The 12,792-nt window shown below is 42.9% G+C and overlaps 1 protein-coding gene across 1 annotated transcript in view; it reads left to right on the forward strand.

Moving 5' to 3' along the window:
* The window catches only part of TNPO3 (transportin 3), a 2,808,908-nt gene that overhangs the window by 1,244,431 nt on the left and 1,551,685 nt on the right, over positions 1-12,792 (forward strand). Inside the window, exon 13 of the mRNA XM_044088630.1 lies at positions 11,290-11,366. Within this exon, the coding sequence (XP_043944565.1) occupies positions 11,290-11,366 (77 nt within the window). The remainder of the gene's footprint in view (positions 1-11,289; positions 11,367-12,792) is intronic.

Raw genomic sequence — 12,792 nt, forward strand, 5'->3', positions numbered from 1 at the left:
AGTGCTGTCTAGGAGATTAGGACAAGTGCTGATTTCTGTTTTGCAAGTGCTGCAATAAGAGCAGCTGATCTGAAGCACTTGAGTTGAGGCTTTCCTAGATGTCCTTCAAGAATGCAACTGCAGTCCTGACATATGGGTTGTCCTGCCTCAGGCAGCCCTTCGGTCGGCTGGATTCCAAAGTCTGGGTCCGGCGTCGGCTGATGTCGCCTCCTCCCCGACATCAGAGCGGCTGGGGTATAAAGGCGTCCGCCGACGCCATCTTCTTCAGTCTTTCTTGCCGCGCGGTGCCCGAAGCAGAAGCAGTTTGCAAGTGCCGGTCGGTCAGCTCCTGTGTTTCAGTTACCGAAGTCATCTAAAAGCTAAGTACCCCCTTGGGGAACATTTTTTCTTGCCTCAGCCGATGTCAGAACAAATTGAGAAAGTTAATAATTGTCTGTCTTGTGGTAAACAAATACCTCATAAGGACTTCCATTCTTACTGCCGCCCTTGCCTGGGCCCAGACCACGACGTCTCGGCCTGTGTTTGCTTTAATAAGCGCACTCTCAGGCGCCGGGCAGAATTTGCCGAAGACATTTTTGGCGAATCCTACGCTTACATCATGCCGTCGGAACAACCGACAGCACAAACTACCAAAAAACGAAAGGACCGGGACTGACATCCTCGGCCCGCGTCTTCCACCGATTCAATGCCTAAGCCCTCCGCAAGTGCTTCGGTCCCTTCGGAAGCGGTAATCCAACTGCTCCAGGCTGACGACACTGCGTTAACACATTCTTCGGTCTCGTAGACTACACCGGTGCCGGTTGTTGATTTTCCTCCAGAAACCGAAGTTCTCGATCTACCCGACACCATTCCTGTGGACAAAGTTACCCCTGCACGTGGGGCAGCTAGGCCTCCTGTATCCATGTCCATCAAGGCCTTTGCACGTGCTAAGGCCGCCAGCCAGGCCAAGGCCCATCCTAAACCTACTTCTCAGGCCCCTTCTGCTGATAGACAGATCATGTCTCTTGCTGCAGATCTAATCTCTCTTATCAGAGGGTCTCAGCCCCACCCAGACAGAGGTTCTCAACCGCCTGCAGAAAAAAAGGCCTAGGACTGAGCAGGCAGACAACCTCTCTTCAGATGAAGCCTCTGGGGATTCAGTGCATTCAGATACCCAAGAAGAATCCTTCCAGGCCTATGAGGACTCTGATGCTGAGGAATTAATTCCCTCTGCCTCCCCCCCCCCCCCGGAGGATTTTTCTTTCGGTGAAGTCTTCCACTCCATGAGGGAACATATTAAATGGCAGGGTCAGGAATTTTCTGATTCTAGGAAAAGGCTACGTACCTTCCTTAAGTTACCCCAGCACAGACCTTTAGCTATCCCTCCAGTTTTGGATGTCCTGGATGATGTATTCTCAGACTCCAGTGCTTCCCCTGATTCTCTCCCTCCTGCTCCTGTCAAGCCTGACATATATTACAGGGTCCCTGACACTCACAAGCATCTCTTTAAGGCCCACTCTGTGGATCAAGAAACTATTTCACAGGGCCCCAAATGAGTGGCTACCTCCTCAGCCAATAATCCACTGCCAGCTGACAGGGAAGCAAGGTCCCTGGAGAGATGGGGTAAAAAAGTTTATACCTCTTCCACCCTTGCCTTGAGGTCACTTAACTGTCTTTTTCATATGTTTCAGTACCAGGATTATTTACTGGATGATTTGCAGAAAAAGTTAGCCTCTCCTGAGCCTATAGATAAAAAGGCATTGCAGGATTTGGTTCATAACACTCAGCAGGTTAGCAATCATTTTCTTCAGTGTGGTTGTGATGCATTGGAGGCTTCATGTAGGGCAGCTATGACAGGGGCTGTTATCCGTAGACATGCTTGGTTGAAAGAGCAGCCACTGCCGGATCATGTTAAAGTAAAGCTCCTGGATGCACCTCTGGATAAACACAAGCTTTTTGGTGCTAATGCTCAGGATGTGTTGAAGTCTATTGAAGAGAAGGCAAAATCAGTTCAGACAGTAAAGGATTTCCTCCAGGTTCAGCCACCCAGATTCAGCAGGAATTGGCCTTCAAAGAATAGGTCCTTTCCAGACTCAGACAGGTTTCAAAGGGGAAAGAACAGGCGTGCACGAGGTAGAGGGCAATACCGAGGCTCCTACAGGGGCCGCCAATGGCAACCACAAAATCAGAGAAGTGGCACAGGTAGTTCACCTGCACCACAGGGACAATCACAATGACTTACCTTTCACCCCGCCTACCAAGGCTCAAAGAGAAGCACCTCTAGGCAGAAAATTATCTCTATTCTCAAAAAACTGGCACATTATAACAAAGGACAATTGGATTCTGGACATAATAGACAGAGGTTACAGGTTCCACTTCCATACCTTACGAACGGGACAAGGCATGCCAAACCTGCCACAAAATCAAAGGGCAGAGGCACTCATAGAAGTCTCAAAGCTGTTACAAATAAAAGCAATCGAGAAGGTTCCTCCTCTGGAGCAAGGCCAGGGATTTTACTCAAGACTGTTCCTTGTTCCAAGAAAAGAAAAGCAATGGAGTCCTATTTTGGACTTGTCCGTTCTAAATACTTTTCTCATGGTGCCAAAATTCAAGATGCTGACATTACAGCAACTTCTTCCCATGCTGGGCAAGGGGTCTTGGCTGGTTCCTCTGGACCTCAAGGAGGCATACCTGCATGTCCCTATCAGACACAGTTGCAGAAGATACCTCAGATTTCTTGCAGGAACAGAGCACTATCAATTCTCAGCATTGCCGTTTGGATTATCTACTGCGCCCAGAGTATTCACGAAATGCCTGTCATCAGTAGTGGCACATTGCAGACTCCAGGGGATTCAAATATACCCTTACCTGGACGACTGCCTCATACAAGCAGACAGAAACACTTGGATTATGTCATTCAATTGCTGCAGGCTTTGGGATACACAGTCAACATTCAAAAATCAAGACTACTGCCATCCCAAGAGATTATTTTTCTAGGAGCAAATCTGGACACACAGCTACATATGGCCTTCCTCACAGAGGAGAAATAAGAGCATTTAACAGATTACTTCAAAAGCCTAGCAAAACTAACCCACCTGTCCACAAGGAAGACCCTGCAGGCCTTGGGGTTCATGGCATCTTGTGTTCTTCTAATCCCTCTGGCAAGACTACACATGAGAAAGCTGCAATGGTACCCAAAAAGCTTGTGGTCTCAACGCAGCCACAACCTAGAAGACATAATACCACTCATACCATGCCTGCAAAGGGAATTTTTGTGGTGGGCTCAAGCAAGCCACTTAAACGAAGGCATGCCTTTCAACAAAGCTCCAACAAGTCAGACTATTACAACAGATGCCTCAGACCATGGATGGGGGGCGCACATGGACGGCAGATGCATTCAAGGGCAATGGACTCCCATGGAAATGCATCAGCACATAAATCAAAAAGAGATGTTGGCAGTGATACATGCAATAGAAGCCTTGGAAAATCTCTTCAGCAAGGTCATCTACTAATAAGGACAGACAACACCACTGTCATGTGGTACATAAACAAACAAGGGGGCACTCATTCCTACCCCCTCTGCAGACTAACAGTGACTATTTGGGGAAAAATCCCTGAAACTGAGCATCTACTTGCAATCCCAGTTTGTTCCGGGCAAGGACAGTGTTCTGGCAGACAGGTTGAGCAGAAATTTCTTGGGTCCACACGAATGGATGCTACACCCAAGCATTTTCTCACAAATAACAACTGCATGGGGAAGACCAGACATAGACCTTTTTGCATCTCATCTCAATCATCACCTGGAAAGGTTCTGCACAAGGATACACCATCCTCTAGCCTGGAGAATGGATGCTCTTTCCTTCAGCTGGAATGCCCTAACAATTTATGCATTCCCTCCTCTACCCTTACTCACCAAGGTGTTACTGAAGATCAAGGCAGAACAACCAAGGGGAATCTTGATAGCTCCAGACTGGCCAAGGCAGCACTGGTATCCACTGCTACTGAGCATAACTCACACCAAACCGTGGCCCTTGCCTCAATGGCCTCTGCTCCTGACTCAGCACAATTACAAAACTGTTCATCAGAACCTGCAAACCTTAAAGCTGACAGCTTGGAGAGTTCCATGACTGTGACCCATGACTCCCTCTCCAAAAAAGTTCAGGATATTTTGCTGGAGGCACGCAGACCTTCCACCAGAAAAACCTATTCGGCCAAATGGAAGAGATTCATCATCTGGAATGTCAACAAGGGCCAGGATGCATCACTGATGAACATGCCTCAGATATTAGAATACTTGGCAGAAATGTTTTAAAGTGGCCTCTCATACTCTTCCATCAAAATCCACACTTCAGCTATCTCAGCACATTACAACTGTGATCCACCTGTGTTTTTGCATCCCTTGCTAAGACAATTTCTAAGAGGTATAAAGAATATCAAACCTCCAAGGAAACCACCAATTCCTGCATGGGACCTCAATTACGTCTTGGAAAAATTAACTCTTCCTCCTTTTGAACCAGCAGCATCTTCAGAAATGCAATTTCTCTCTTGGAAAACGGTTTTCCTGTTGGCAGTCACCTCAGCAAGAAGAGTCTCGGAGATACAGGCCCTCATGGCAGTTCCTCCTCTTCTCATCTTTCATCAAGACAGAGTATCTTTTAGGACCAATCCTTCATTCATGCCTAAGGTGATATCCAGAGTGTCTCTAAACCAAGCAATTCACCTGCCTACTTTCTTTCCTAACCCTCAAAATAAAGGGGAAAAGCTGTTGCATACTTTAGACATTCACAGGCAACTACGCTACTACTTGGACAGAACAAAGTCCACCAGGAAGTCTGACCAACTGTTTGTAGCCTATGCTGCTGGGACGCAAGGAAAAGCAGTCACCAAACAAACCATCTCAAAATGGATTGGACACTGCATCAGATTCTGTTACTCTTTCCATGGAAAAAGTGTGCCAGCTAATATTAGACCACACACCACCAGAGCTATGGCCACATCCACAGCCTTTCTAAGAGGAGTGGCTACAAAAGATATTCTAGAGGCTGCTACATGGAGCTCCGTGCATACATTTACCAAACACTACAACCTGCCATTATACTCCAGATCCCGAGCAGGCTTTGCTTCGGCAGTCCTGCAGGGCCTTCTAGCTACACCATCCCCCGTTTAGTCCTACCACCCCCAGCTTGGCTATGGTATTCAACCCATATGTCAGGACTGCAGTTGCATTCTTGAAGGACATAGTACAGTTTTGTACCTGCCATAAATGTAGATGTCCGATAGATATGCAACTGCAGTCAGGTTTACCCTCCCTCCTACCCCTCTGTTTTTTCCCTTGGGTCCATTCCCCCCCCTTTCCTATTAGCTGGGGGTATCTGTTATGGTGTATCTGTTTATTACTGTTATGCATGTCTGGAATTTTTTGTTTATCCATTCACAAAATTTAGCCTTCCTTGGAAGGCACCTGGCATCTGGGGCAAGAAACACTGAAGAAGATGGCGTTGGCGGACGCCTTTATACCCCAGCCGCTCTGACGTCGGGGAGGAGGCGACATCAGCCGACGCCGGACCCAGAATTTGGAATCCGGCCGACCGAAGGGCTGCCTGAGGCAGGACAACCCATATGTCAGGACTGCAGTTGCATATCTATCGGACATCTACATTTATGGTAGGTACAAAACTGTACTTTCTAAGGGAAAATTTACAGCACAGACTTTGTGTGGCCGGGAATAGTATACCACAACTAACCGGCGCTGCCCAACGCTGCTCTGTGCGCAAGATCGCACAAAAAGAGAGTTGCAGGGTTTTTCCTCTAGATAAGTGAGGAAAGTGAGTACAACAGCTGTTTTTCTCTAAGCAAGTGAGAAATGTAAGTACAAAAACTGTTTTCCTCTAGGTAATGAGGAAGATAGAGTGCTATAGTAATTAGTAGCTTATTTAGTGCTTACAAGTTCTGAACAAGTGCTGAGCATGAACAAGCAAATTTAAGTGCTAAGACTAAGAATCTGTATCTGCACTAGATGAGTTACAGGACAGATACAAGTGCAAATACAGGCTTTCAAATCAGAAAGTTGAGAGAGATGGAAGAGATTGCCCAAACGGCCAATAACTATAAATTCTGGGCCAGAACCGCTACTTATGTGGTAGACAGGTTACCTAGTGCTTACCACTCCCACTGATAAGCTAGAAGGGTTCCCTCCAACACAGAAAGGCTTGGGGGACTCAGAAGCTTACATACAGTCTTGGATACAGCAAATCTGTATCTGTAACACTAGTTACAGGAAAGGTAGGAAACAGGCTTAAAAGTAGCAAAAACAGTAGTAAAAAACAATTAAGATGTCGTGCAAGCTAGCACACTTGAGTGTGCAGCAATATTAGACTAGGGTTACCACCTGTCCCACTTTGCGAGGGACAGTCCCTCTTTGGGCAGTTATGTCCTGACAAAAAATTGTAAAAATGGCAAATGTCCTGAGATTTTAGGGCAAAATAATTTCCTATATTTTATGTAATAGTTTCATAAAACAGTTATTCTGTATCTAAAATACCTAAATGTTATAAGAAACAGAATAAGCAACTAAAATGCTACAAGAGTAAGCTTTTATTTAGGCAAAAAGTTAAGTTCTAACCATTGTACTGACCGTTGGTGTGTGTCGGCATGTAAAATCTGATGTTTGTACCAAAAATGTCCCACTTTGGCCATTTGAAAAGGTGGCAACCCTATATTAGACTAAACACAGTTTAAAAAATGCAATTAAATTAAAAAGGACTAAAAGCAAGTGCAGAAAGAGTTTATTAGGTAGAATGTGGTAAAGAGATGGGACGGGGGAGTGTCCCAGATCAACTCTACAGTGGGGCGGGCAACTGTAAAAGCCACCAAATTTAAATTACAAACCAAAAATATGGAGGGTGGGTGGACAAACAGTTTCAACAGAGATCTAAGCAAAAACTAACAGTACAAACTTTACAACCAAAAAAAATATTCTCAGCTCTGTATATTTGCCGATCAGTCTCTCAGAACAGTGAGACAATAGTTTCAGCACAGATCTAAGCAACAGTTAAACTCTATAACCAAAAAAATATATACTCAGCTCTCTATAATTGCAGATAATATGTAAGGCAGTCTCTCAGAACACAAGTTCCAGCAATTTGTCACTCTAGAAGAATTCAGATAGCTGGCTTCTCAGGTGATTGCTAGACCTGAGTATCACATTTAATGAGTCTGCAGATGATTGTACACCTAAGGAAGGAATCTTCAGGCTTGACAGCTCTGAAGGCTAAAATAAAGGTGGAACAGCTAGGATAAAATCATGCATTGTCAGTCTGGGAGAGATTTTGACCAGTATCTTTGTGCTTCAGATTTTAGATGAGCCATGAAGCCAAGGTTTTTAGATATTGCCATAGCCAACTCCACAGTGATATGGGGTGCATCAAAAATCAAGGAGGCACTCATTCATACCAGCTGTATAAGACTGACTGATTTTCCTGGGATCTGTCTACCAGACAGAAGAAAAAAATGTAAACTAAATTGTCTGTGGATGTTCATGTTAAATTTTTGTGGAAGCGTTAACTTTTAGATAAATTGAATCACCGAAGTCTGTATTTAATCTGGCGTAATGCCAATTTTGAAAAATCATCACTTTCTTAAAGTACAGACAAAAAGCAGCTTTGAGGAATATTCGACCAGCAACAATTTAAACAAACTTTGTAGTTGCCAAGGGGCTTGTCACCATTTTTTTTCACTGTTCAGTCTCATTCAGCATATCTCAGATTGGTAATTTCCATTTGTCTTGAACCAGGAAGAAAGAAGTATCAGTGTCTCATATGACAGAGTGCATCTTAAATAATCATTCTCCATTAGGGCACTCATTGTGTGCATTTATATTTTACAGTCTTAGTGCTACAGAATTCATGGCATTTCCAATTACGAATTCATGGCCCTTCCAATTACTGCAAACTACCAGTTTCTATCACAGTTCTTAGTCTAACTGTCCTCTCTTGGATGTCACTGTTGCAGTCCAAGCAAGTATACTGTTAAACTGGATTTTTTTTCACACTCCTCTTCTGCTTCCCTGTATGCATCAGTTTCTACGACTTCCACCACGTCCTTTCCCAATTGCTCCATTTTTAACTGTATCAGTCTGTTTTTACTCTTATTGTCTTAGTTATCTCATAAGGAATGGCTGCTTCACTTTTCATCCCTTTGTTTTGCAGTTCCACTTATTGCATCCATAAATCAAGAACTGCTCCTAAACGTCACCTGAAAGTAATCTTACTCTAAAATCAGCAACCTTCCTGCCACTATCAGTTTCTGCCCAGTTGCCACAGTGTCTGCAACACTTGCTTTCTCATAACTTAACTCAAATCATTATTAACCTGGGCTTTTCCATATTTGACCATTGTTTCCAGCAGGATCAAAGTGTTCTGCTAATACAGCACTCAAGGTGTCTTTAGTAAATGTGCCCCTTTCCACATTTCTACCTTTCATGTAGTTCAACCAGTCAGTTTTTATTCTGTCTTCAAAATGCCATCTAACCCTGCATTTATTTTTCTAGCTTTACCTCTCTTGTTTGGCATCTACTTCTGTGAAGTACAGGCCAACACTAAGGGACTCTGGCTAACAAAGTTCGCAGATGACTGCAAACTGGGAGCCATTATTGAATCCCCAAATGATGTCGATACGCTACAAAATGGCCTTACAGAAACAGATGCTTGGTGCTAGAGCCATGGGCTCAAGCTCAATGCCAAGAAATGTATATTTATCCCCTTTGGGAAAAAACATGTACCTGTGAATTTACCACATAGGTAGGAGTACACTAACCACTGAAAGTGTGATAAGAGACTTGGGGACGCAGGTGGACAGTAGTCTCACCTTCAATAACCACATCGCCACAAAAGTCAGGAAATCCTATGTGGCACACCTCATCACTAAGGGCTTTTCATCCAGAAAAAGGAGGTCATTGTCCAACTGTTCTCATCCCTTATTAGACCCATAGAATACAACGCCCCATTTGGTATGTACCTCTCAAGACATCTGCAACAACTGGAAAGGCAGCAGAAATACCTCACTAAAAGAATCACAGGCCTAAAGCAGATGCCATGTGCTGACCACCTTAAAAAACTCCAGCTATACTCTGTCACATATCGTGTACTCTGAGGCGATCTCTGCTTAACATACAAGGCCATGTCAAACCCAGAGCTGCTGGACATGTTACACTTAAAGAAATCCCAATCCCTCAGAGCCACACGCTCCAAGGATCTAAAGCTTTTCATCACAATAAACAAAACATGCTGGAATGATAGGTTCCTGACCCAGAGACTCCCCAGACTCTGGAATAGACTGCCCATACATGTCAAGCAGAGCACCTCTTTGGCCCTCTTCAAAAGAAACCTTGATGACTGGATGGGAGAAAGTAAATTCACCTCAGGGAATCACATCAGTCACCCTGCTAGACAGGGGTCCAGGGAAGTAAATAGTGTGGGAAGAAATAGCCAGGGAATTGTTATGGCTAGGCCTGTATAGGCCCTAGGCCAGATAGCCTAGTACCAACCTATGAATCAAACATTCCATTGACACTGCTCTTAAGTTTGATCAAGTCCCTTAACTGTCTCTGCTGCCTTGTCCTAAATCTGTCATTTTTTGACTAAGGCTTCATGACATCCTGTTGACTTTGGAGGTAATCAGCATCATTATTTGTTGTAACTTCAAGCCTCTTCATGTAAACATCAAACATTTGCATGGTTTTCCCAAATGTTTGGTGAACTTGTGTAGTCTCATTACCTTTTTCACTATGTGGATGGTAAATTCTGAAAGTGTTTTTTTTTTTTTTTTTTTTTTTTAAATATGTCATTCTGCCTCAAATTATTCCTTTTGTTCACAATCTGTTTCCTTTTTATCTGGTTATGACTCCTGTCTCCTCCTTTTTACTGCAGATTCCATCACAGTAACATCTTTAACATTTTTATGAAGCATTTGACTTTGCTATGAATGGCGCATTATAGAAAGGTTTCCAGCCTTAAGGAGCACCTTGCAGGCATCTTCAAGTGTTTACCTTCCCCTTGACATATTTGCTTTCCTTATCATAGTCAGGAGATTTCTAAGTCTAAGTTTCAAGGCACTGACCTGTACCAAAATCTTTGACCCTATGGAAAGAGCTACCATTTACTCTTGACACCCACCCTCAGTGGGGAATCTTATTGATTGCTATCTCAGTTACTCAAAAATGAATGAAGATTGCATGAACTGTTCTGCAGCATGGGCAAAGCCTTATTAGATGGTAAGGGATGTATGAAGTTCTAGATGTCAGACTTACTAATGTTGCATCCACCTTGAAGAATAACTCACATTAATTTTGAATGGTACTGATGTAGTGATCCTCATAATTTTAATGTTTGTGATTATGGTGAGTGCCCTCATAGAACTGTACTTTTTCATCCAACATTCTGTGTAGGTGTTGAAGTAGGGAGTAACATATTGTCCATTCTTGAGATTTTCATGATGATTCACATTCGACCACAAAGTCCATGAGCACAAGCAGATGGACCACCTCTTCATTTCTTTTGCATGTGGTAGAGAAGTTTTTTCCAGCTACCCTATATTCCCTATACAGATGCATTGTCATCTTGAAGGCTGATAAGGACCTGGCCATCTCTGTGACAGGAAATTCCAAGTGGGAGATAACTGCTTCTCAGGTATGTTTTTAAGAATGTGTCTATGGCAAGTAACTGTGGCATTGTCACTTAGTTATTATTGTATGCCTTTATCAGTCACTGCTAGTTTTGGACCTTCATCAGAGTTAAAGTTACTCTCTTCTTTTTTTCCTGCTTTGCAGTTTTTACTTTTTGAGCTTGTGCACAAATATTCCATCCAGGGTAGTGGAACCTTGAAAGTATAATTATTGTAGATATGTTATCTGAGAAGGCCTTCTACGTTGGTTGCATTATTCCCATTCATTTGGCTCCTCTGCAGGGGTCTCTTCAATGCTGCATTTTGACAGCAAGATTCCAGATGTTAGTCTCCTATTCTGTGCAAATGGTCTGTCTTCTCAGAGTTGTGCATCACTGTGTTTTTGAATGAGGCTCAAGAGCTAAGGATCCTGGGACTTGTGCATCCTTTACCCTCTCTCTAACAGTATAAGCAGGCTGGGGTGTGAAGGAGGTGCCTCAAATTCTGGAGGTAAAGATTTGAGTCACTTAGTAATGTAGACAAAAAATGTACTCAGTGTTTCCTGCTGAAGAGGGCATTCTTGAAAATTACTTGTAAGCTGAGCATTTATATTTGTGATATTTTTGTAACCAATGTTTTTTCTCTCTCAAGCTTCTTTCACAGGAGCCGCATAATGGAATATCAGCTGATCCCACTGTATTCTTAGATCGTTTAGCAGTTATATTCAGGTAAGGAAATATAACTCTGCTTCCTTGAAGCTGTTAGTGTATTTTTAGACTTGTCATGCATCTGTGTTGCACAGTTGGTTTTATTTTTGGGTAGACTGTAGATGTCTAAGCTGCAAGTGGTTTGAAAACAAGAGAGAGATGATTATGATTTTTTTTTGATGTTTTGGTTTCAATGTTGACTCTGTTTTTCTCTTATGACCGCACCCACAAAATGTCAATGTAAGCATCAATATGGTTTATCCATAATGCTTTGCTGATAAACACAAATCAGCTGCATATTTCTTTAGAGGGACAACTACTTACTTACATTGTACCACTAGTAAATTATTACATATATTAATTTTCAATGAGAGGTGTTCAACATGTGAGATTTAGCTAGCAACTTAGTTATTGAGATGCAAGATCCCCTTGTGCTGCACTTAACATGGGGAAAATAGTAGCTTATATGCTAATGTAGGTAGTGATACATTCTGGGTTCAGTCTTTCACTATGCCATATCCAGAGGTTTGAGTTTCAAGACAGTTTTCAAGGAGCTGTCCTTATTAACAAAATTAATTGTAAAAATGACCTACATTTTGCAAAAGAACTTTGCAAAATTATATACACTGTATAGTTAGGAGGTTACAGACAGCCATAGGGGGCTGTTGTTTACATTTGCTATTTTAATTGTGACAGGACACTTTATCTTTAAGGGTTTATAAATGACGGTCTTCATGAACCTTTAATAAGATGTTATGACATTGCTTTTTTTTTCTCTCACTCCTTAAGTGAGCCAGCCTAGATCACTTTTGAATCTGTTTTTTTGTTTGCCTTTTTTTTTTTTGTTTGTTTTTTCAAACATATTGTTTTCTTTGATGTTTTCTCCTCAGGATACCACAAATGGGGGCAGTAATGGATTTGGGTATTAGCTCCCACACAGTGCCATAGCCTGTAGTCCAGTCTATCACAGGCTTAGCACCACTGGAAAACATTGGCATACTGAGCTTGGTGTTCACACACTGCCATGACCTATCACACAGCTTTTTACATGAGCAGCACCACTGTGAATTGTAGTGCAGTTAGGTACTAGGGCTTACTGAATATGATGACCTCTTGCACACCTTGTAGTGCAGTAGTTGCAGCTGCTCACACCACTTTATGACCTGTCATGCACTGTGCTGCTTAGGCAGCAACACTGGGTAATATATCACAGTAAGTGCCAATTTATGAGGGCATCATTCGCCAGTCTGTTCTCTCTCTGCCAATTCATTTATAACATAAAAGGACATTAGCCAGTGTGTCTTAGGTGTGTGTAATAGAAGTGTGAAGAGCTTATTATGTCCCATAAATCTGGGGATGGTTCTGTACACCAGTGTCTCGAAAGGCAGTTCATGCACTCAAGATTCTTGTAGCTGAAGCCACTGATTTTTTTCATCACTTTCCAGCT

This window comes from Protopterus annectens, chromosome 11.part0 (genome assembly GCF_019279795.1).
Source record: "Protopterus annectens isolate FY-2018-M chromosome 11.part0, PAN1.0, whole genome shotgun sequence".
NCBI classification, from domain to species: domain Eukaryota; kingdom Metazoa; phylum Chordata; order Ceratodontiformes; family Protopteridae; genus Protopterus; species Protopterus annectens.